The 27,059-nt window shown below is 35.5% G+C and overlaps 2 protein-coding genes across 13 annotated transcripts in view; one reads left to right on the top strand and one right to left on the bottom strand.

Annotated features, from left to right (window-relative positions):
• Positions 1-27,059, top strand: part of ZNF829 (zinc finger protein 829) — a 76,596-nt gene that overhangs the window by 4,978 nt on the left and 44,559 nt on the right. The gene's annotated exons all lie outside the window — the stretch shown is intronic.
• ZNF568 (zinc finger protein 568) overlaps positions 1-27,059 on the bottom strand; it is an 80,886-nt gene that overhangs the window by 32,519 nt on the left and 21,308 nt on the right. For 11 of the 12 annotated variants that reach the window (XM_072835201.1, XM_072834747.1, XM_072835298.1 and 8 more), the window contains 2 exons: positions 25,089-25,215; positions 24,726-24,821 (listed from right to left, as the gene is read on the bottom strand). In XM_072835201.1, the coding sequence (XP_072691302.1) occupies positions 24,726-24,821; positions 25,089-25,215 (223 nt within the window). Of the gene's footprint in view, positions 1-8,982; positions 13,688-24,725; positions 24,822-25,088; positions 25,216-27,059 lie in introns of those variants that run through there. The other variant, XM_072835386.1, reaches the window with a different exon arrangement.

Here is a 27,059-nt window from a genome sequence, read left to right as displayed (position 1 = left end):
ACAAACAAAACTAACCAAAATATACATTGCCTTTCAGCACACTTTGAGGCCCACTACATTAAATTCAAAGAGAGAAGCTAATGTAATATGATTAAATAAAGCATGTACCCATCCTTCTTTTCAGTAAAACCTTACAAACTCTTACTAGTAATTCTTGGGACACAGTCCATATACAAACGGAGACTTCCAACTCACTCTTTGAAAATCATAGGACAACTAAATGTACACTTTTGCATCAGAATTTCATCTGAAAATTCTGATTTACAGATATTATATCTTAAACCCAGGCTTAGGAAGTAGGTCATTCAATTTTAGGACACCATTTGGACTCGAGTTTTAGGACATCGTTTGGACTTGAGTTTTAGGACATCGTTTGGAGTTGAGAATTATCAGGAATGCAATTCATTTGAAAATAAATGTAGATATCACATCCATGCCTCTTAACTTTATCTACGGTTAAACTTTATCTGGGTTTTATTTGATATTTTTACCTCAGCTGCACATAGGCTTTTTTTTTTCCTTTTTAAAGATTATTTTATTTTTTATTTTTTTAAAGGTTTTATTTATTTATTCATGAGAGACACAGAGAGAGAGGCAGAGACACAGGCAGAGGGAGAAGCAGGCCCCATGCAGGGAGCCCAATGTGGACTCGATCCCAGGACTCCAGGACCACGCCCTGGGCCGAAGGCAGGCACCAAACTGCTGAGCCATCCAGGGATCCCCTTTTTAAAGATTTTAAATAATCTCTACACCCAATGTAGGGCTCGAATATACAACCCTGGGATCAAGGTCACTCCACTGACTGTGCCAGCCAGGTGCCCCTCAGGTGCACATAGTTATATAAACAACAACCATGCTCGTCAAGTCCAGTCAGGGTGTATATTGGGTTATTTAGTTGGTTAGTGTGGTTGATTTTGATATTATCAGGATTGTACTTTCTGTCCATTGATATCAGGCATGGAAATGTGTAAAAGTTACATATGCCAGTTCAGAGCTGTTGAATGGTTTCACCATCTCTTTTCCCTCTGCCACGAGACTGCCATGTTCTATGAAGTGCTGCTTCTACAACCTAGGTCCTAGAATAAAGATGATATGGAACAGAACAGCTGCCAACTTACAATGGATGTGATTATGAGAAATATTGCCTTGTTGTAAGTCACTAAGATTTTGGACTCATTTGTCACAATATAATTTATCCTAAACTGATCAATAATTTACTTTAAATAATGTTATAAGCACCCATGAGTCCACTACCCAATATAATATCTATAACCTTGATAATAACCTATATGTAATTATATATAACCCCTTCCTGGCCCCTACTTCTCCCAACGGATCAAGTATCACCCTGAATCCTATGTTTGTTAATCCTTTGCTTTGCTTTTATGTAGTTTCACTGCATTCATATGTATTGCTAAAAAGTATATTTTCATCTATTTTTCACTTTATAAGTAGGTTAATTATACGTAATCTTTGGAATTTACTGTTTCTTCTAATATTATAAGATTTTCTTTTTTTTATTATAAGATTTTCTATACTGTTGTGTGACACTGCAGTTCATTTTGACTGCTATATGGTAAGTATCCTATTGTGAGAATAAAGCACTTTCTCCAGTTGATGGACATCTGGGTTATTTTTGTTTTGGCTATTGAGAACAGTGCAGCAATGTACATTCTTGTACATGTCTCCTCATGTAAGAACTTGGGTGTATTCCTAGGAATGGAGTTCCTGGGCATGTAGATGTTCAACCATAGAAGATAAAATTAAACTGCCAAACTATTTTCCAAGATGGCTTACTAATTTAAGTTCCTACTAGCAATGAATAACAGAACTTGGGAAAACACATCCTCTCCAACTTTTGGTATTTGTGCTGAACAGCCCCTACAGATCAATTTTCTACCCTTCTTCACCCTACTCTGTGCCCTGAGGTGGAACCTGTATGGACTGCATCAATGTCAGCTTTGTATATAGCAAATATACATAATCCTAATTTGTAACTTTTTCCCCCTGGTTTCTAGTTGCATTCATCCAATGGGAGGCCTACTAGATCAGAGAGAGTGAGTGAAGTATTTATACCCCTACTCCCATTTTGTCCCTGTGGAAGGGTGGTGTTGGCTCTGTCCCTCAACTAAGGGTCTCAGTTCCTAAGCATCCCTTCCACAGTATTGTTTTGGAGTTCTGGTAGTCTCATCCACTGACTCCTCTCACACTTAGGGTAATAATGGATCTCTGCCTCAGGATATTGTGGTTTCTCTATACTCTAGACACATTTTTATAACCAGTTCTTGTAATAACCTCTACTTAACTTACTCAATTTGAAGGGCCATTTCTTGTGAGGGCTTGAGTGATACCTTATTGTTAAACTCTAACTTTTCCTAGTTACAAGGATGTAAAATGATATTTTGCTGTGGTTTTAAATTCACATTTCCTCTACCTCTAATTACACTGAACATTTCTCTATATTTATTCATCTCATACATTTTTTAAAAATGTGTGCTTATGTTTCCTGTCAATAGTCCTATTGGGTTGTTTTGCTTTTCTTACTGATTTTAAAAATGTTTAAAATATATATATTCTTTATATCAATTCTTTATTAGTTATGGTTATGGCAAATGTCTCTTCCTAATTTATAACTTTTTGTTGTTGTTGTTTAAAATTTCAATTGAAGGGTACCTGGTTGGCTCACTTGGTTAAGCATCCAACTCTTGATCTCAGCTCAGGTCTTAATCTCAGAGTTGTAAATTTAAGCCCAATGCTAGGCCTACTTAAAAAAAAAAATTCATTTGATGGGTGACCACTTAAGATGGCCAAATATATCAATTCTTTCATTTTTAGTCAATAATTGGTGTGCTTTATTTAAAAAATATTGGGTAGCCCTGGTGGCTCAGCAGTTTAGTGCCACCTTCAGTCCAGGGCGTGATCCTGGAGACCCGGGATCGAGTCCCACTTTGGGCCCCCTGCATGGCGCCTGCTTCTCCCTCTGCCTCTCTCTCTCTCCCTGTGTTTCTCATGAATACATAAATAAAATCTTTAAAAAAAAATTTCCTTACCCAAAGTCTAGAAGATATTCAACTAGATTTTTTTTTACCAGTGTTTTAAGTTTTATTTTTAACATAAAACTCTTCATCTATATGGTTTTATTTTTGTGTATTTTTGAAGGTCATATTTCATCTTTTCGCCAAATAAAATACCAAATTCTCCTGCTCCACTGATTCAACTGTTCCTTCTTTCCTCACTGGCCCGATATGCTTTCTCCATCTGTATTGGAATGAATGGTGGCCTAGATATATCACAGACTTTTTTTTTTTTTTTTTTTTTAGATTTTATTTATTTAGAGAAAGAGCACGTGCGAGCAGGGACAGGGGCAGAAGGAGAGGGAGAGAGAGAATCTCAAGCAGGCTCTGCACCAAGTGGGGAACCCTATGGGGGGCCAATCCCATGACCCTGAGATCTTGACTGAAGCCAAAATCAAGCATCGGAAGCCCAACTGACTGAGCCACCCAGGTACCCCCCACATTCACTGATTTTAAGATTAAGATGTTAATTTTTATTCAAATTGTTCTATAAATTCAATGTAGTCCCAATAAAAATTTCAGCACAATTTTTGTGGAAACTGGCAGGCTAATTCCAAAATATGTACAGAAATGCAAAGGATCTATGTAACTAAGGAAATGTGAAGAAGCTGAAAGATTTATATTCCCAGATATCAAGACTGTGCTAAAGTCACAGTAAAGAAGACTGTGGTTTAGTGCAAAGATAAGTTAGGTAGATCAATGGAACAGAATTGTTCTATCAGTAGAAGAGAATAGTCCAGAAACAGACTAAGTATATTTAGATACCTAGTTTATGACAAAGAAGCCACTGAAATTCAATGGTTAAAGAATGGTCTTTTCAATGCACAGTGCTAAGTCAACTGGATATGCATGTGAGGAAAAAAAAGAACCTTGATCCTTAGTTCAAGTTATACATAGTAATTCAAACTCGACCTATATGTATAAGGTATATGTATATGTATAAGGTAAACATAAAATCTCTAGAAGAAGCCATAGGGAAAGACCTTAATGATACTGGCATAGGCAAAAGTTTTTATTAAATATTTTATTATTTATTTATTTATTTAATTTATTTGAGAGAGAGAGAGAGACAGAGAGAGCGCGTAAGAGAGCAAGCATGAGCAAAAGGAGGGGCAAAGGATGAGGGAGAGGCAGATTCCCTGTGGAACAGGAAGCCCACCACAGGGTTTGATCCAAGGACTCTGGGATTATGACCTGAGCCAAAGGCAGAGACTTAACTGACTGAGTCCCCCAGAAGCCCTGCTATAGGCAAAGATTTTTAAAATTGGACACAAAAAGCACTAACCATAAAAGAAAATATATTGATAAATTAGATGCCACTAAGATTTAAGAAATCCTATTCATCAAAAGATACCATTAAGAAAGTAAAAAAGTCAAGCTACTAGGAGAAGATAATGCATAGATCTGACAAAGGATATGCATCCAGAACATATATCCACAGATTAATACAGATGAGCCAATAAATATATGGGCAATAGACTATAATATGCACTTCACAAATGAAGATCTCTAAATGGCCAACAATATATAAAAAGGTATTCCACACTAATAGTTATCAGAAAAATGCAGTAAGTTATCAGTATATTCATAAGTATCTTTTTGCTATTGTTTTCATCAAAAACATTCAAACAGGGTCCATGCGTTGCATTTAATTGTTGTTCCTCAAGTATTTCTTAATCAAGAATAGTCCTCTTCATGCCATTGCCGTAACGAATCAAGTATGTCAGCTGTATTAAAGAAAATACATTTGGGACTTGCCTGATTGCTTCTTTTTGGCATTACTTATTTTTCTCTACATTTTATGTATAATATTAATTAAATGAAAAGTTTGATTAGATTTCTTAAATTATTGGCTCTGTCTTTATGTAACATCAATTAGCATATAGTATTTAATTGTCCTACTTTGAGGCTGAGCTTGACCAGTGGTGAAACTGATCTTTCCACTTTAAAGGTGCATTTTATGTAGGGTGACACTTTCGTATCCTAAAAACATCCTTTCCTCAATCATCCTTTATTTAGGTTTTAGCATACACTGATATTTACTGCTTGAATCAGTTATTTTATTGAGGTTGTAAAATATTGAATTTTCTAATTCTAGTGTTCTTACAATTATGAATTAGAATTATTCTGTATAGATCTTTCCCTTATACATTATTGTTTGATACCTCTATTAGGACTATTTGGCACTATGAAATAGAATTCATATGGAGAAAGTAGAAGATATTTTTTAATTATCATGTTTTCAATATAAGGAGTTGGTACCACTACCACTAGTGGCCAAACATGACTTTTGATTTCTTGCAGCATTATTTGATCGTAAGGATTTTTACAGATTGCTGTATTTCAATCCTCTGTAGTCATTTCTCTTTTCCTTGTTAAAATTATCTTCTCTTTGATCAGTGAAATTCCTTGCAAGTTAACTCCAATGTCTTTTTGAATGACCCCAACAGTCTTTGATAACTTTGTTTTCTGATACACTGAGAGGTCCTATGCTTTTTGTAACAGATGTCTGGTTTAGCTGCAATGTGATGAATGCAGTTTAAGATGTCATTTACTGATATTTGGTTGATACTTTTTTTTTATTGAAGTATAATTAACATACAGTGTTATGTTAGTTTCAAATGTACAATAAGATTCAACAATTCTATACATTACTTAGTACTCATCATAACTATACTCTTAATTCTTTTTATTTATTTCACCCTTTCTCCCACCCACCTTTCTTCTGGTAACCACCAGTTTGTTCTCTGTTCTCTGAAGAGTCTGTGTTTTGGTATGTTTGGTTTTTTCTTCCTTTGTCTGGTTTCTTAAATTACACGAGTGAAATTGATACTTTATGGTCAACTTCCATAAATGCTTCATGTTTCCTTGGAAAGAAGGTGTATTTTGAAGTGGTCAGCTGCATGTTCTAGATATTTCCCAGTAGGTCAAATTTGTTAATTATGCTGCTCAAATTATCTGTAAATCTAATAATCTTTGTCTGCTTCTTGATCAGTCAGTGAGACAGATTATAGTCTCCCATCACTATAGTCATTTTACCTCTATCTCCTCTCTTTACTCTCAGGATTTTACTTCATACCACTTAAACTACTCATCAAGTTCACCAATGACATTGCTAAATAACTCACTGGTCAGTTTCTCAGTCTTGTCTTTACTTGGCCAATTAACAAAATTCATTAAAATTAATTTTCTCTTTTTAAAAACATTTTCTTCACTTTGCTTTCAGAACATTACCCTCTGGGTTTTTGTCCTAATTCCCTGGCTCTACTTTCTTGTCTCCTATGCTTCCTCTTTACTTCTCTGACCTCTAAATGCTGGAGTTCCAAAAAGTTCCAAAAAGTCAGTCATTACATTTCTTCTCATCCAGTTCACTGGCTTTAAGTACAATGAATATTCTAACAACTCATGAAAGTGTTATCTATTCATACTTCTCCCATGGATTCTAGATCCATTTATCTACTGTCTAGTATATTCCTGTGCTTGGAAATCTAGGCAACTTTTTGGCATCTAGACTCCCCAAACAGCTCATCCTGCAGCTCTTCCAACTCAAGAGATGGACATTGCATCTTTCAAGTTGATCAGGCCAAAAATCTTGGCTATAGCTTTACTTCTTTTCTTTTTAATATTTATTTATTTATTTATTTATTTATTTATTTAGACAGAGAGAGAGAGAGAGAGAGGCAGAGACACAGGAGGAGGGAGAAGCAGGCTCCATTGCGGGAGCCCGACGCAGGACTCGATCCCGGGACTCCAGAATTGCGCCCTGGGCCAAAGGCAGGCGCTAAACCGCTGAGCCACCCAGGGATCCCTTCTTCTAATGAGCCCAACAGTCTTTGATAACTTTGTTTTCTGATACACTGAGAGGTCCTATGTTTTTTGTAACAAATGTCTGGTTTAGCTGCAATGTGATGAATGCAGTTTAAGATATGATTTACTAATATTGAACCTATCAGCCAAGTCTTTACAGCTCTACCTTGAAAGTATCTCAAGATATTTGCTACTTCTAGTATTGAGAAGTTGATGTATTATCAACCATTATCACCCAGATTCAAGTGAATATTACCTCAAGCCTTTTGATTGGTATCTGTGCTTCCACACTTCCTCCTCTAATCTCTATTATTAGGTCCTCTAAGACAATTCCTTTAAAATGTAAGTCAGATTGTGTCAATTCTTTGCTTAAAGCCTTCCAATGGTTATCCCTTTTTTTTTTTTAACAAAACCTAAATTCCTTCCTAAACTCATCTTCAAGGTACTTAATCTGGCCCTCAATCTCTTTCTAAACTTCATCACTTACTACTGTCTTCTTTCTTTATATTTTTTTTAATTTTTATTTATTTATGATAGTCACAGAGAGAGAGAGAGAGAGGCAGAGACATAGGCAGAGGGAGAAGCAGGCTCCATGCACCGAGAGCCTGACGTGGGATTCAATCCCGGGTCTCCAGGATCGCGCCCTGGGCCAAAGGCAGCCGCTAAACCGCAGCGCCACCCAGGGATCCCTTCTTTCTTTACTTTACTTTGACCATAGTGTCCTACTCCTTACCACTTCTTTTTTTTTTTTTTTTTTTTTTTTTACAGATTCTTTTTTTTTAATTTTTATTTATTTATGATATTCACAGAGAGAGAAAGAGAGAGAGGCAGAGACACAGGCAGAGGGAAAAGCAGGCTCCATGCACCGGGAGCCCGACGTGGGATTCGATCCCGGGTCTCCAGGATCGCGCCCTGGGCCAAAGGCAGGCGCCAAACCGCTGCGCCACCCAGGGATCCCCTCCTTACCACTTCTTGAATGTGTCTGGCATGGTCTTATTGCAGGGTCTTTGTGGTTGTTATTGTTTTTAAGATTTTATTTACTTGAGAGAAAGAGAAAGAGAGCACAGAGGGGGAGGGAGAAGCAGAATCCTGGTGGAGCAGTGAGCCTGATGCAGGGCTGGATCCTAGGATTTCAGGATCACAACCTGAGCTGAAGGAAGACATTTAACTGACTGAGCCACCCAGGCACCCTAATCATTGCAGGGTCTTTGAAGTTTCTATTCTGTATAGTTAAGTGTTCTTTATCCAAATTCCTCCATGACTCATTCCCTTACTTCCTTTGCTCAAACGTCATCTTCTAGTTCCACTTTTAGTAGTGAAAGCTACCTTATTTCAGACTAATTAATAAAAGATAATAAACTCTTGACTACATATATTCTGCACACACACATACACATTGCACACGTGCATGCACAATGTGAAGGCATCAGGGAATACCTAAAAACAGACAAAAACTGAAGGGGAGTTGACCTTTGAAAAGAAGTATACCGTGAGACATTAGTATTTATACAGATTATCACATACTGGTACTTCCCAGCCTCTGTGGCATAGGGTAGCTAAATGTAAGTAAAAAGCCACAATCTTATTGGCTTGAGAAGTGGGAGGATGAGGTTGGAGGCTGCTAGTTTAAAAAAAGAGTTAAATCCCAGAAAGGAGGGAGCTACAGAGAGAAGATTCAACATTTACATAAAAATTTGGCCCAAATCTTTGATGCCTGAACCTTACAAATATATGTAAATTCCAAAGAATTAGAAATAAATAGCTAAAAGACAGAAGAGCAGATATTTCAGCTACTGCTGAAAATCAGGGAACAGAAATTGGATTTTAAATCCAGCCAAGTTAAAAAACTGTTTATAGGACAAAAGTAAACATTCTCCAGAAAATTATAACAAAATTGAGAATCTCTGAAACATATCATTCACAATGTTCAGTACACAATCAAAATTACTACATAACCAAAAATATAGGAAAGATGAGAAAGAGTCAAGAGAAAGTTATCAACAGAGAATGACTTAAGTAACTCAGATATTGGCATTACAAAATAGAGTATTTGTAAACTTGTATATGTGCATGTGTGTTAAAATATAAAAGAACATGAAGCTTAACATTTTGACAATTTTTATGTGTACAATTAAGTGGTCATAAATACATACATAATGCTATATAATCACCATTACTACTTTCTCATCTGCAACAGAACCAATTTACTCATTAAACAAACTCCATTTCTTCCTCCACACCCCAGTAATCTCAATCTATTCTACTTTCTCTATGAATTTGCCTATTTTAGTTACTTCATATAAGTGGAATCATACAATTTTTGTTCATAAAAGAACATAAAAGTCTGGGTTGATTCATTTAGCATATTGTTTCCAAGATTTATTTACATTTTGTATGAGTCAGAATTTCTTTCTTTTGTATGGCTGAATAATATTCCATTGTATGTATATCTCACATTTTGTTTATCCATTTATCCATTACTGGACAGTTGGACTGTTTCCATTTTTTGGCTATTCTGAATATGCTGCTATGAACACTGGTGTACAAGGATCAATTTGAGCCCCTGGTTTCGATTCTTCTGGATGTCTACTTAGGTACAGAAATGCAGAAACATATGGTAATTAGAAGTTTAACTTATTGAGGAACTGCCAAACTGTCTTCCTCAGCAGCTATACAATTTTACCTTCCAACCAACAATGCACAAGGTTTCCAATTTCTTTCTTTTTTTTTTTTTTTTAGGTTTCCAATTTCTGCACATCCTCATCAAACACAGGTTTTGTTACGTAGATAACACATGAATTTTGAAAACTATTTTTGAAAATAAAAGTCTACAAAAATTAGATGTGTTGGCAAAATTGGACTTAGCATAAAACCTATTAAAGAATACGCTATGAAATGACAATACTCATTTAGATACTTAAGTTTTGGTAAATTGTTTTCATGAAAATCCATCCCTGCAATTTACAAATGTAATAAATCACTGTCAAGCTTTAAAGAAAGCTAATAAAAGTCAAAATTGATACAGTCAGGTTTGTATATCACAGCTGTAATTTGAGTTGTTTTGTGAAATCACCTTCAAACAAATATAGTTACCATTCAAACATTCATTGTTAAAGTTCCCTTTTGATCAATAGCCCCAACTCTAATCTCCTTTTAAAAAAGGCACTAATGGTTTTCTGTATATCAAGTAATATTGTAGAGATACTGGGATAAAACATTACCTTAAGTAAGGGTTGGTTCATATATTATTATAAGGAATGAGATCCTTTTAGAACTCTGTTATTACTGCTCAGGGTCTGAGACTACCACCACTTCCAACCAAAATGAGATAGGTCATATAAATCAAGGGTTGTGAAAGGAGTAAAATGATCTGTAGATTAAGAGCGAAGCTATGTTACAAAATTGCTTATGGCCATCTCAAGAAAATAAAACCCTATCTCATTTCAAAATGTTGTAATGATTAACAATGATATTAATGTCTATCCTGGTTGTATGGAAACTTACAGGTCAAGAAAACTGATCTCACATAGTCAATTTCTCAGGAAAATCTTATTCTCTACACAATGACTCTAAATATATTACCTACTAGTTAGCTATGAATCTAACACATCTATTGTCAAATAATAAGAGACATACTGAGAGAGTAGGGATCATTAGTAGACCATGATGCCCTAAAATGGCAAATACTTGATTTATCACACTGCCATCTGATTTTCAAATTTTTAATAATTACATATATACTTAAACCTAAGACATAATTGGTTAGATGAGTCACAATTTTAGAAATGTTAAAATGTGAAAAAAGCATCATAAGATTGATAAAGTATACTAATTTCATATTATATAGTAAATAGGACTATCACTTCTAATTATTAATTTTCTGGAAATATTTTGGATAAAATGGCTCAACATCTGATATGGCATATGGATCCATCATAATGATTTTTTTATGGGCACAGGTATCCCCTAGTCCACAAATTTTGAAAAATAACTACATAAACACCATTAAGACAAGACATCCATATTGCCACTGTGTATCATTAACTTTAAAATTTATTTTATATGCTATCAATCTTTTTTAAGGCATAAAAATTACAAATAAAGCTAAAAGCTCCCTCTGATCAACACCCTCAATCCTAATCTCTTGGCAGAGACAATACTAACAATAATTTGGTATGTAGTACCCTTCTAGTCCATCTTAAATATATACATATTTCAATAATAAAAACAATACTATTCTTTATGATTTAATTCCAACTTACATGAATGTCATTATACAATGTTTCATTTGGGGATCTTGATTTTTTTCCCTCTATACTGTTTTACACAACTACCCATGTTGCAAAGTACAGATCTAGTCTACTATTTTTAACTACTGTATACTATTCCATTATTTGACTATATCACGTTATTTATCCATTACCCCATCAATATTTAGCTTGTTTTCAATTCATATATATATTTCTTATGGGATTTGTGAGTTTCTTTAGAATGAATATACAGAAATTGAAAGGCAGGGTCCTTTTATTTTTTAAAAAATGCTTCCCTGCCTCAAGGTGAGACATCATTTTTATATTTCCTTCCAAGAACTTCACTTTGGTTTTTTACATTCCAGTGTTCAAATCCTTTGGAATTCTGTTTCTTTATACATTGTAAGATTGCATGTAGTTTTTTTCCCCCCAAAATGGAGAACCAAATCCTCCAATGAATTTTATTGGCTGTCATTTCCCTACTGATTCATGATATCATGTCTAAGATGCACCACATTCATGTATAATCATTTATTTATTTCTAGGCATTCTATCCTGTAAAATCTGTTTATTTAACTATCCATGCTCCAATACCACAGACTATTTAATGACCATTAACTTTTGTGTAATATATGGTAAAAGATGTATCCTCTCTGTTCTTTTTCAAAACTGTCTCAGAAATCCAGGGACTTCCATTTCACATGAATTTTAGAATCATTTTGTAAAGATCCTAGAAGATTCTTGTTAGATGTTTGGAACTATATTAGGTCTATAGATTAATTCAAAGAGAACTGACATTTTTATGATTGGGGCTTTCCATCTCCATATATGATTATCTCTCTTGATTTATTCAAGTCTTATGCCCTTCAATGAAGTTTTACAATTTTTCCATAAAGATTTTCATTTTTTTGTTTGGACCAATATGTTTCAAATGTAAAGCATGAGTTGAATTTAAGAAAAGGCCTTCCCTCATTTAGTATACTCGGCGTTTCTCACCTGTATGCCCTCTCTTATGTATTGAAAGGGATGCTCTTTGAGAGAATGCTTTCCCACATTCATTACATTCAAAAGGTTTCTCACCAGTATGACTTCTCATATGTATAATAAGTAATGAGCATTGAGAGAAGGCTTTTCCACATTTATTACATTCGTAAGGTTTCTCCCCTGTATGACTTCTTACATGAAGAGTAAGAGATGAGATTCGAGAGAAGGCTTTACCACATTCATTACATTTAAACGGTTTCTCTCCAGTATGAATTTTTTCATGTTCAAGGAGATTTTGTCTCTGACTGAAAGCTTTTCCACATTGATTACAATGATAGGGTTTTTCTCCAGTATGAATTTTCTCATGTTCAGTGAGATTTGATTTCTGACTAAAGGCTTTCCCACATACTGTACATGCATAAGGTTTCTCACCAGTATGAATTCTCTGGTGTCTAATGAGGTTTGACATCTGAATAAAAGCTTTCCCACATTCATTACATTCATATGGTTTCTCTCCAGTATGAATTTTCTGATGTGTAATAAGATTTTCTTTCCTGCTGAAGGCTTTTCCACACTCGTTACATTCATAGGGTTTCTCAGCTGTATGATTTCTCATATGTACAGTAAGGGATGAACTTTGAGAAAATGCTTTCCCACATTCACTACATACATAGGGTTTCTCACCTGTATGACTTCTCATATGTATAATAAACACTGAGCATTGAGAGAAGGCTTTTCCACATTTATTACATTTATAAGGTTTCTCCCCTGTGTGACTTCTCATGTGTAGAGTAACAGATGACATTCGAGAAAAGGCTCTACCACATTCATTACACGCATAAGGTTTCTCCCCAGTATGAATTTTCTCATGCTCAATAAGATTTTGCTTCTGGCTGAAGGATTTTCCACATTCTTTACATTCATAGGGTTTTTCTCCAGTATGAATTCTCTCATGTTCAATGAGATTTGATTTCTGACTGAAGGCTTTCCAACAATCTTTACATGCATAAGGTTTCTCCCCTGTATGAATTCTCTGGTGTCTAATAAGGTTTGACATCTGAATGAAAGCTTTTCCACATTCATTACACTTATATGGTTTTTCCCCAGTATGAATTTTTTGATGTGTAATAAGATTTTCTTTCCTGCTGAAGGCTTTTCCACATTCCTTACATTCATAGGGTTTTTCTCCAGCATGAATTCTCTCATGTCTGATGAGGTCAAATTTATGACTGAAGTCTTGTCCACACTGATTACACTTAAAGGGAGTTAGAACATGGGATGAGCAATGGTAAAATGGCTTCCCATACTTACTATATTCATAATTTTTCTCTCTTATACAGTCCTTCTCATAACTAAGTAAATCTAAATTATGTTCCAAACCCTTATCAAGTGAGTCACATTCATAGAAGTTTTGTCTTGAAGTAAGAATATCTGAGCTCAAAGGAAATATTTTTGTAACTCTTTTACATTCAATGACATTTTCCTTAATCAGAGTTTTCTTGGAGATAGATGTGACTTTCCTCACAAGAGTTTCCTGTTGCTTCTTGATCTGTTCATCAACTTCCCAAACTTCTAAAATGGAGGACCAAAAATGATTACTTTTGAATTTTTCTGCTACTACACTATTAATAACATTCAGAAATTTGCTACTATTTGATTTTGATCAATAGTACTTTTGAATTTTTCAGCTACTACACTATTAATAACATTCAGAAATTTGCTACTATTTGGATTTGATCTTTTATGTTGATTCTAGTCTCCTAATATGAAAGAAATCCAAACTGCAAATTACCCTAGTTTCTAAGTTGTAAGATGTTAACTACTATAGAAATGGAGAGAAAACTGACATTGATAGGCCTAAGTAGCTTTGATTGCTTTTAAAGTATGCTTATATAAGACAGAAATAAGTAACATGAACAGAATAAGTAAAATGAAAGGGTGACTATATAAATGACTGGATAGAGTCTCAAAATGACCAGAGGATAATATTAACACTTGTGGTTAAACACAGTGTCACAACTTAGGAAAGTGGATTGAATGTATGTATTTCTCCTCCTCCCTGAAATTCCATTAAAATGACAGTAAAAAAAAAAAAAAAAAGTCAAACTCACAAGAACAAAGGAAACAGGAGTGTAAAGAGGGTGAAAAAGTTATTTCAACAAAAGAATGGAGATGAAAGGCATATAAGGAACTGTTAATGGCAGAGCTAAGAAGTTTAAGTAGTAAAAAGATGCGAATGTCAAGCAACAAAGTGATTTGGCTTCAAAACACTAGAAAAGCTAACAAATTAGAGGATTTTGGTACTCAAAAGGTAGAGATGTCTGAAAAGGATTAAAGTCTGAATAGGCAACAGTTACACTCCCCGAGGCAAGTATTATTATTAAGTACATCTTTCCAACTTCATACTATGTTTTTCCATCCTGCAAAGGGTGCATTCTATTTCCTAGACATGCTTGCATGCAGGGTTCTGAATGTGATTTAGATTGATCATACAATATTTTAATTCAGAAACAAAATTAGAAATAAAGTGGGCATTTTACCTAAATACTATAACAAAAGTGGTATGGTTCTAAAGCTTATGGCTATAAAGGCTTTTTCCTGGTTCAATCAGAAGCAATTTTTTTTCTTAAGATTTTATTTATTTGAGAAAGAGAGAGAGCGAGAGAGAGCATGCGGCAGGAAGGGGCAGAGGAAGAGAGAGTAGACTCCCTGCTGAGGAAGGAGCCCAACATGGGGCTCAATCCCAGGACCCCGAGATCATCATTTATTTGAGAAAGAGGGGGAGAGAGAGAGAAAGAGAGAGAGAGCAGAAGGGGCAGAGGGAGAAGCAGACTCCCCACTGAGCAGGGAGCCCAACATGGGGATCAATCTCAGGATGCTGAGATCATGACCTGAGCCAAAGGCAGTCACATAACTGATTTAGCCACCCAGGAACCCCCCCCCCCCTTTTTTTTAAAGTAAGCTCTACTCCCAACGTGGGGCTCAAACTCACAACCCTGAGATCAAAAGTTGCATGCTCCACCAAGTGAGCCAGCCAGGTGCCCCATCAGAAGCAAATTCTTGATCGTAGTGAGGAAAGGAACTCACTTAGCAGCTCATTTTTCTGATATGACTTTGAGACTCATTCCCAAAAGCTTATCCTATAGTTGGTCCTTCAGTCTTCCCAGAGGTTCTTTAGGACATCTAATACCTTCATATAAATTAGCTGCTAATAAGCTCTTTTCTCCGTAACTGAATCTTTGCCAATACCTATACTCCTCTCACACAACCCACATAGTAAGTGGCCATGTATTCACCACCTGAGCAGGAAAAGGAAGACTTACTCTCTAGAGAAAATGAACTATGAAGGCTCTAGACTTAGGAACAAGTGAAGTAGATGTAAAGGAAGCCTCATACTAAAACACCAGGAATTATGTAAACTTGTCTATATTGAATGGTAAGACTTCCAGTTCCTTTCTGTTGCTTGTCCCTCATGAATGCTGGTATTTACCTTCAGGTAGGAGACAAGAAGATTAAAAACAATAGACCCACAGAACTGAAATTCTAGAATTGGCATCTACAATGCCACAAAAAATTGCTAGGTTCTACTCAAAAAGCAAAAAAACTTGTTAGAAGATTTTTAGAATTTTCTTTTTATCCTTTCATGCATGAAAATAAGTAAAACTAATGACACTGATGAATCCCCTACTTAGATGAACATTTGAGAGTCTCATTAAAATTAAAAATATATAGGAAACAAAGCAAACAGAAAAATTAGGCAAGTAGTAACTTTAGGAATGACAAAAAAAATATAAGGATATGTAATTAATAGTCACTTCTTGGCACAGTAACATAGTCTATCAACTAAAAGAACAAAGTAAGCAGTGAAAACCAAATCAGTCAAAAATTGTGATATATATATATATATATATATATATATATATATATTCAAAGAAAAAGAAAAGGGGAAGTAGTGGTGGTGAAGAGTACTAAACCTCATTTTTCGTTAGTATCAACTTAATAATTAGAAATTACCAAACAGCAGCATATTCAGAGAAGACTAACTTCCATCTTATCCCTAAGACACTGATTCCTCCACTGCCTGACAGATAAGCATTTTTATTAATTTTGGAGTTATTCTTATATTCTCTTAAAATATATATATTAAATATATATCCATACACATATGCCTCTCCTACTCTTTATTTAAAAAGTAGCATATTCTAAATGCTGCTCTGAACATTGATTTTTTTTCCATTTATATATCCTGAATGAAAGCATGACATCTCAGACTTTTTTGTAGTTTTGACATTGGAATCATGTGTATGTTTTACTTAACAAAAAAATATTAAATCAAAAAAGGAAGAAGAAAGTCAAATATAATTCTTAAAAACTGAAAACAAATGGAAATGAGTAAATCTACCTATGAAGTTAGGGCCATAATCACTTCAAGTGACTTTAAACACAGTAGAGTTTGACTATATCCTAATGGAAAAAAAAAAAAACACACAACCAAAAAAATCTTAAACTATATTCAGTAGTCTTTTTCTTTTTTAAGATTTATTTATTAATTTGTGTGTGAAAGAGAGTGAGCAAGCATGTGTGCAGGGGAAGGCCAAAGGGAAAGGGAGAGAGAATCTCAAGCAGACTCCACACTGAGTGTGGAGCCCATGCAGGGCTCACTATCACCATCCTGAGATCACACCTGAGCTGAAACCAAAAGTCAGACACCTAACTTACTGTGCCACCCAGTAATCTTTTTCATTATTAGTAATGTTGGTATTATTGTTAATATGGAATATATGTGTGTATACACACACACACACACACACACACACACACACACAAAGAGAAAGAGAGACAGATGAATTTGGGCCCCCAAATTGGACATTTGGCAATGTATGAAAGATCTGGAAACATTTTTGGCTGTCACAACTTAGGAAAGTGGAAAGAAAGGGGACTGGTGCTCCTAGCACCTAATAAGTAGAAGCCACAGAGGCTGCTAAACATTTTACACCCTACATAAACATCCTACAACGTACAGGATAGTCCCCTACACCAAAGAATCATCTGGGCTCAATGCAATGCCAAGGTTGAGAAATATATATAGATTAAGCAAATTAATATTTTAATGCAATAAGGAACCAAGATTTTAGGTATAAAAGATACAAAACAAAACAAAAAAGGTAAGTAACAACTCTGCACTTTTTAATTTGAATTGGATGTATCAGTATAAATACATGTATTTTTTTCTTTCTAAAAAGTGTATTTTCCTAGTTTTGTCCACTTACAATTTCTATAGGCAATGATAACCTAGTACTAATGAGCAACTATTATGCCCAGATTGTGGTTTCCAAATCATTTCCCACTAAAGGAAACAGGGTTTCTAGAGCAATAGTTATTTTATGTCTGGAGCAGGAAATTTATAAAATTAACCAAAGAATCCTCCGGCTAATGATATGACAATTTGAGCTTTAAAATAAATACTATATATTTGTTAACAATATGAGCTGATTAATATATATAAAAATGTTTAAAATATATAAATTTAGGGATCCCTAGGTGGCACAGCGGTTTGGTGCCTGCCTTTGGCCTAGGGCACGATCCTGGAGACCCAGGATCGAATCCCACATTGGGCTCCCGGTGCATGGAGCCTGCTTCTCCCTCTGCCTGTGTCTCTGCCTCTCTCTCTCTCTCTCTCTGTGACTATCATAAATAAATAAAAATTTATTTAAAAAAAAATATATATATAAATTTAAAAAATAAAATATATAATTTATGTTACAAATATATAAGCACATATTCTTTTAAATGTCTTTCTATATATATTATTTGTATGCACTGAATAATATATTATTTATTTTAATGCTCATTATATAAATTTATAATGATTTAACTTGGCAAACTGGAGATTGCTAGGACACCAATCATTATTCTCAAAGTTTTTGAAGGAGGGGCACTGAGTGGCTTGGTCAGTTAAGCGTCTGATTCTTGGTCTCAGCTCAGGTCTTGATCTCAGGGTCATGAGTTCAAGTCCCTACTTAAAAAGAAAAAGTTTTGGGGATCCCTGGGTGGCGCAGCGGTTTGGCGCCTGCCTTTGGCCCAGGGTGCGATCCTGGAGACCCGGGATCGAATCCCACATCAGGCTCCCGGTGCATGGAGCCTGCTTCTCCCTCTGCCTGTGTCTCTGCCTCTCTCTCTCTCTGTGTGACTATCATAAAAAAAAAAAAAAAAAAAAAAAGTTTTAAAGGAAAGGAGTCAAGTATTTCTCTTTCCTGACCTGTAAAAACTGTATTTCAGGGTGATCAAATAGTTACTGACAGAGTTCTTTTTTTTTATTTTTTAAGTAATCTCTACACCCCATGCGGGACTTGGACTCACAACTCTAAGATCAAGAGTTGTACAGTCCACTGACTGAGCCAACCAGGCACCCCTAGAATTCATATTTATGGGAGAAATAAAGCTAATAAAAGCAGAAGGAACCTCCAATAAAATAATAGATCTAGCCAAAGATTATCAATGGCTGCTAAAAGCCTTAAGTGAAAGTTAATATGAATCTTCAAAATTAATGGATCCTGATTCACAACACATGAATCTATTCACCAATCTTTTTTTTATTTTTTATTTTTAAAGATTTTATTAATTTATTCATGATAGACACAGAGAGAGAGAGAGAGAGAGAGAGAGAGAGAGAGAGGCAGAGACAGGCAGAGGGAGAAGCAGGCTCCATGCAGGGAGCCCGATGTGGGACTCAATCCCAGGACTCCAGAATCACGCCCTGAACTGAAGGCAGGTGCTAAACTGCTGAGCCACCCAGGGATCCCCCTACCAATCTCTTTTTTAAAGGTTTTATTTGTTTTGAGAGAGAAAAGAGCAAGAGTGGGGGGAAGGGCAGAGGGAAAGGAGAATCTCAAGCAGACTCCATGCTTAGTGCAGAGCCTGACATGTGGCTCAATCCCACGAATTTGGGATCATAACCTGAGGTGAAATCAAGTCAAATGCTTAACTGACTGAGCCTCTATTCATCAATCTCAATATAAAAGTGAGATAAACCAATCTGATAAAGTGCAATATGACGTACACAGCTCCATCAACAAAATATCCTTGCCAAAGAACTGAACTTGATTACAATAAGGCCAGGTTATAGGGAAAATGGGAGATAGGAGTATGTAAAACAACATGAGGAAGCAAACTGCCAAATCCTGTATGTGAGACATTCTAGAGCAGGGGTTGGCAAAAAATAGCAATAGATTGTTTTTGTGCAGCCTGTGAGCCAGGAACGTTTTTTACATTTTTAAAGGGTGTTGAGAGAGAAAATATAAGACAGAGACCTTATCTAGCCCACAAAGCCTATTTATTATCTGGCTTTCTAAAGAGAAAAATTGCTGACCTTTATTCTAAAAGACAAATGACCTAGATTCTATACCAATAAAATGTGGGCGGGGGGGGGAATGGGTTGCGGGCAAGGGGGAGGAGAACCTCTTATGAATTAAAACTAAGAGATATATCAACCAAATGCAATGTGCTAATCTTTATCTAGATCCTGATTCAAATAAATGAACCATAAAAATATATTCTTGAGACAATCAAGGAAATAGGAACAGAACTAAATATCAGATGAGAGTAAGAAATTATTATTAATGTTATTAGGTGTGATAATAATATTGTGGTTATTTAAATAAATTTTGCTTGTTAGAGATATATACAATAGTATTTAAAGATGAAATGTAAAATAGTTCACAAACTAAACCAAAACGAAACTGGGGGAGACAGATAAATAAATCTGGCAAAATGCTGAACACTGTTGAAGCTAAGTATGAGGATTCCTTATATTCTATTTTTGTCTGTTTGAAAATGACTATGATAAACATTGTTAAAGTATATTTATTTAGAAATAAAGGTCAATGCTAAAAGAAATAGCTAAGTAAATTGAAATGAAAATAATTCCCTAAATGAGGTAAAATGTGAGGTTAGATGATGGGACTGTCATAAGCCTTGTATTTCTATGTTTTTAAAAAGCAAGTACATGTATTACTTTGAGAAAAATTAAAAATGCATATTAAAAAGTAAAGAAATAATATAAAAGGAAAATAATAACAGTAGTATTAGGTTACAGAAGCAAATTGTAACCCAAATTTTCATTACTTTCACCAAGATTAACTGTAATATGATCCTAGGAAGTTTAGATCTTACCCATTCTGCTGACGAGAGGCAAATTATCTTTATAAAGTTTTAATTCCCTTATTTCTGTATAAAAACACTTGAAGCTTAGGCTGTCCAAACTAAATCCAGTCCCAAACTGGTAATAACGATGGAGACAGCTTCAACTTTGCATCTAATTGCCAGTCATTCTCTCTCTCTCTCTCTCTTTTTTTTTTTTTTAAGATTTTATTCATTTATTTATGAGAGACAGGCAGAGACACAGGCAGAGAGAGAAGCAGGCTCCATGCAGGGAGCCTGACGTGGGACTCGATCCCAGGTCTCCAGGATCATGCCCTGGGCTGAAGGCGGCACTAAACCGCAGAGCCACCTGGGGTGCCCTAATTGTAAGTCATTCTCATAAGTGCATAAAGAAAGAACAAGGCATATAAATATCCAATGATCACAAGGCAAGCCATCTTTGTTTAAGATATGATTCACTGCATTGATCTAATAGCAGGTACTATCAGTTTATCCTATTTCTAGACACTAAAACTACCCTTATCAGCAAATTCAGTTGTGTTTTGCTTTTGTTCTTTCTTCATGGCTGACATACTGTTACCTAAAATAATAATATTCTTCTCTACATCATTAGCTCTATAATGGTTTCTCTAGATTCAACCCCAGGTAACTTAAAATTCACATAATTAGATACTTTTTAATTTTTATATTCAGTTTTCTTCTAAGTCCCTGCCTATAAACAAACGTATTGTAATTTGAGTGCCAACATACATAAGGCAAAACTACAGCTTCAGTGATTAAAAAAAGAGAAAAAAAACCTTAAAATAATTTAAAAAATAAAAAGGGGAAAAAATTGAACTAAATTGCCCATAAAATTTTATAAATACAAAAGAGGGCATGAAGGTTAGCAAAGTTCAGACTTCTCTGACTACACGAGATAACCTAACCTCCATTTCACTTATCCTTTAAAGTCTCCCCTTTTCCAATCATGCTATGCTTAAGTTTTGCCCCATGAACATGTCATACTAATTTTACTCTCCAAACTTTTATGATTTGGTTTTCTTTTAATGTTATGTTTTTCTCATTTTTACTTATTTATTTTATTTATATTAAAAAATATTTTTAGAAAGAGTGCACACACAGCAAGTGGGGGCGGGGGGGGGGGAGAGAGAGAGAGAGAGAGAGAATCTTAAGCAGGCTCCACACCTAGTGCAGAGCCCAACAAAGGGCTCAATGTGGGGCTCCACCTCACAACCCTGAGATCATGACCTGAGCCAAAATCAAGAGTTTGGCACTTAACCACTGAGCCACCGAGGCACCCCTGTTCTCATTTTTAAAATAAATCTAAAGAATCTACAAATCTTACAGGAAAACAACTTTAATGCCAAGGTCGCTTAAAATTTTTTTCCAAAAACTTTCTCTATCTTGTTATTCCTTTTATAATCCTCCTCTTAAAATTTTTAAGGTATTTTCTGTCTGATTCCCTTATTTGCTAAAAAACGCTTCATATGCAATTTAAGATTTCAACAATATCTCATGTGACTCTGCCCTTTTTAACCTGACCTGAATAAATCCTCTACATTTTCTTTGAAGGTCTTGAAATATTTTATTTATTTATTAAAGATTTATTCTTATTTATTTGAGAGAGAGTGAGCACATGAGCAGGGGGAGGGGCAGAGGGAGAGAGAATCCCATGCAGACTCCTTGCTGAATGTGAGCCCCATGCGGGACCCTGAGACCATGACCAGAGATGAAATTAAGAGGCAGACACTCAACCAACTGAGCCTCTCAGGTGCCCAAAATAAATATTTAAAACAGCAAAAGCAGTAAGAAAAAAAAAATCTCTCCAAATATAGCTCTATACCAATCAATTCATGAGTTATTACATGAAGAATAAGATAGCCCTACTTTTGGTGGATTAAGTCTCAGAAATCAAATATATAACCAGTATGTTTTAAGACTCCAAATCACTGTGGTAGACATAAAGTAGAAAGTTAGGTAAAAAATGGAGGTCGATCTATAATGGCTATGAGTGGTGGGGAGCATTTATTAGAAATTGAGTTCCAAGTTAAATAACAGAACCAGAATAGGTAAGAACCCTCATAATTAAAGGCAAAGATGTGAAGAGTTTCACAACACTAGAGACATTAAATGTTGCCACTCCTGTACTTAAATACTGACTAAAAGGCAGGAACACACCTATGTCATATAGGCACATAAAGGAAAAAGGATCTTTATGTAATTCAGAATGGCTCTGGATAATGTCCAGTGAGGGCTGAGAAAAGAAGTCACATAAAAGACATTTCCTAAAGGAACAGGAAACAAACAATAAAGAGGAGCTAAGGAGATAACAGAATCTTTTAGAGAGGAGCAAAATGAAAGACATTTCCAAGAAGGGTGATCCATGGGATAAAATATAGCAGAGGAACTTCCTGTTTCAATATGGTCAAATTAAACATCTCTGTCTCCTCTCCTCTCTCTGCAAATATGAAGAAGAACATAAAGAAAATATATCTTCAGGGAAACTAAAGGCAGCTAAACTCCAACTCCAGAAAATAAAGAGCAGGGGATAGATCGGACCAGGTAGGAAAGAAACATGGAGAATGTGGCTGTTCTCTCCTATCTCAGACAGAAAGCTGAATAGTAACAGAGTTTCCTCCAAACAGGAGGCACACTCTATGGGCAGAATGAATTAGTTATTTTTTGCAACAGTGGGATCCAGATGTATTGGGACTGGTAGCAGGAACATAATGGTCTTCATCTGGCCATACGAAATGGTAGGGAAAACAAAGCTAAATAAGAAGATGCAAACAGTCATTATTCTTATATAAGCAATCTGTTTGCATAGCAGAATAGAAGAGATACTGTATGCAAGAGGAAGCATGCAACTAATAATCTTTGATTCAGAAAAAGTGAAGGGCAAACCAATGCTCAGTACAAAAACTTGAATGATAAAGGAGGCTGGTAAGAGTGACAAGGGCTTCCTATTTACTCAGAGCATTTTTCTGGACAATCTTCAATACTCTTCTGTAAATAGTGGGTCCAGCAAGAAATAACCTCATTTAAAGATGAGTGACAATGATTGTAAAAGGAATCTGCATCAGCTCTATACAATAATGCTAATTAGAACCAAAAAACATGAATATACAAGTTGAAATGAAAAACTGATACTGACTGATCAATAGACCACAAAAGTTCTAAAGATTTAAGGAAAAAGAAACCTACAGGCCTTGAAGGCAAACAAATCAAATAATCTATGAGGGGAACCAATCAGGCTTCAGATGTCTCCATGAAATAGTCAAAGCCAGGAGATAGCAGAGGATTATCTAAAGTCTTCAGGGAACTGTCTACCAAAAAAGTACGGCTCAAGAATTTTACACACAGCCAACTATTAACCAAATAATAAAGGGTAAGAAATATTTTCTTATGTGCAAAAACTCAAGGACTCTAGTTTCCACTAAATTTATAAATTCCATGAGGACAGGACTTTGTTTTGTACACTGTAACATGCTAATGCCCCAAACAGTATTTTACTTTTATTGTTAGAACTATAAATTTTGTCTTTATTGTTACAACATAATCTACAAGATATAAAAAGATAAATGATAAATCTTTCTTTTATATCTTCCACTTGATCGTTGACGTATATATAAAAGCTACTGATTTTTATTTGTTAATTTGATATCCTGCCATCTCACTGGATTCTTTTACTATTTGTTATACCTTTTCAGTTGATTCTCTTGTGTTTTTCAGGAATACAATTTTACCTTAAACTAAAGATGAATTTATAGATTCCTTTCCAATGACAAACTGAAAGCACAGTGATGAAAGCACTGAGATAATGTATAGTACTGATTTTTTTTCTCTTATCTAATACTTAGGTATAAACTTAAGAAATATACAAAAGCTATAAAGGGAAAAGTTGGAAAGCATTTCTGAAGGATACAAAGTAGATATGAACAAAAACAGAGCAAGTTCTTTAATAGAAAATCTCAACATTCTAAAGATGTCAAATCTATGAAAGTTAATTTGTGGAATTAACTTTCAAAATGGAAAGAAACTGAAACAAAATCTAAGTGTGAAACAAACAGACTTTTAAATTATTACACATCTGTGAAATACTGAATGAACAAGGAAATAAAACTAAAACTACAATCACAAAGGAAAAAGAGAGTTTAAGGATCACAGAGGAACAATAATCCTGAAAGTGAGGCTTTAAACAAATTAAAGAAGGTTGGCATCCTGAAATCAGATGGAACTACCAGCCCCTTAAAATTTGGAAAAGGAGATAGTTCCAGTATAGGAACAATATAGTATTTGGAAATGTCATAGTAATCCAATCCATTCATACCATTTGTCCCCTTAGAACACTACAGCCTTTAAGAAAATCTTGGAAAATGTGAAATGGTATCAACCACATGAACAATTGTCCTGTGGCTTTCTCATTCAGAGCTGCTTTTTACTTATTCACCTGGACAGTGCCTCCCAAGCATTTCTTCCTCTATCACCCATGGCTCCTCTTCCTGCTCCAACTTGAAGATCACATCTGGTTTGGTGACTTGATAACCTATTATAGGAAACAGCAAAGGACTTGGATGTCAATGCTGAAGACAACCATTGACACCTTGGGCTGAGTCTTAGTGGCTTGAGGGCCCATGAAGGATGAGGACAAAGGAATTTCCAAAGTGAGACAAAGTAATTAGGCTTTACCCTGAATATGAATACATACAATCATGTGAAGAAAAGGAAGGCTAAATTCACCTGGCAAGTTAAAGTCTTCATAAACTTCAAAAATGGAAAGGAATTCCATGAAAAATTGCAAAGCTACCCTTACCCACTGTGACTAGGTTGCTGTAGTTCTCTAGCATCACATCCCGGTACAAGTTCCTCTGAGCAGGTTTCATGTGCTGCCATTCCTCCTGGGTGAGGTCCACAGCCACATCCTTAAATGTCACTGTCTCCTGTAAAAACCAATACTAATTAATATGAAGTCATCAAACTTAGATGCAGTGGTCAAAATATGTAAGAACTTATGTAGCTAGTATCCAGGGATCAGAGTTCATTAAGAACTTTTAATCTTCATGTTTACCTAATCTTGTATTACACTGTGAAAGAAAACAAATCATTGTAGAAATATGCTGTAAGATGTTGACTTTTAACTTAGCAAACTTAAGCATTCATCATCTATTATACAGGAAACTGAAGATAATGGTCACTGATTTGTACTGGTTTGTGACAGAATTGAAAGAGTTAGACATGACTCACAGGTAACGGTCTCAGAACCTATCCAAGTGACTGTGTGGCCTAGTGAGAAAGGGAACATGGAGAAAGTTGGGATGGAAGAGAAATAAGGCAGGAAGAATGAGGAGAGGTATGAAAATCTGAATGTGCAAAATTTGAAATTTCTATAGAACTTCCAGATGGAAATATCCAATATGCAGTTAGAGGTATGAAGAAAGATAAGAATTAGCCATCAACCTAATATTGACAGCTGAATCCATGGCTGAAGGATAGGAGTAATTGTAGAAAACATACATAGTAAGTAAAGGGCCAAGGACAGAATCAAAAGTCAAGCATCAAAGAAAGGGACTCAGGTTTTTGTTTCTTGTTTAGTTATAATTAGAGGATGAGAAATGACAGCAATGTAACAGAGGCCAAGAAACAAATGATAAATTTCTGGAAAAGAATGTTACTTAGTCACATATATCTAACTCTTCCCCTCCATTTAAAAACTTCAATATTCAGATCATGAAATAAGGAAAAAATCTTTAAGGCTCTAAGGAAAAAAAAACACACATATTTCACATTTGGGAGAATTCAGTACAAATGAGGAGTGCCTGGGTGGCTCAATCAGTTAAGTATCTGCCTTGGGCTCAGGTCAGGATCCTAGAGACCCGGGATCAGGCTCCCTGCTCAGTGGGGAGTCTGCTTCTCCATCTCCCTCTGCCCTTCCCCTACTCATGCTCTCACTGAACATATGCATAAGTAAACAAAAATAAAAACTCTTAGAGAAAAAGGGGTGAGAATCAGTATCCAGAATTATTACAATATATAAGGTAAGTGTTCAGTTTTTTAAAAAAATTACAACAGGAAAATAAACTGGAGAGGGAAATCCATACACTGATAAAAAGCAACAGAAATTGCTTGTGAAAGGGCTCAGATATCAGGTTTAACACACTAAAACTTCAAAGCATTCATTATAAACATAGCTAAAGAAAACAACAATCAAAGAAAGGACAGTATGTATACTTTTTGGATACAAAGCAAGATAGCTAGATGGTCCCATGAATACTAGATAACTATCAAATCATCCTAAAATATCCCAGAAATAGATCTGAAGATTGGTAGAACAAACTCTACAACTAAAGGTAAAGAGGCCATCAAAGAAAATAGGAACTGTGGAGACACAGATTGGAGAGCCCCTGTAGTAGTGAGGGAGCTGTAGTCACAAAGAAGGGCAAGAGACAGAAAAGCACACAGGGGAGCACATGGGGAAAATAAATCACCACAGCAACTGGCTTGGACAGAGAGGGCCTAAATTTGATGAGTTCTTGCAACCAGTAGACATAAGGCCCAGAGTTTTAAAGGTCAGCATGTGTGGCTCAGGAGAGTTTGGAGGACTTTGGGGCTACTCCTGGAAAAAAGGCAGGATAAACAGACATACAGTGTGAAAAGAGTAATCTGAAGAGCGCCGGGGGCACACAATGGGGAAGTTAGTTGCTCATCTTGCGGTGTGTCCCAGAGAGGCAGCATTTACAGAAAGGCCCACCTGGGAACAAAGGAACTGTCCAACACCATTTTCCTC

Source organism: Canis lupus, chromosome 1 (assembly GCF_048164855.1).
Source record: "Canis lupus baileyi chromosome 1, mCanLup2.hap1, whole genome shotgun sequence".
In the NCBI taxonomy this organism is placed as follows: domain Eukaryota; kingdom Metazoa; phylum Chordata; class Mammalia; order Carnivora; family Canidae; genus Canis; species Canis lupus.
Note: the sequence above shows the minus strand (reverse complement) of the source record. Positions and strands in the feature narration are given on the sequence as shown.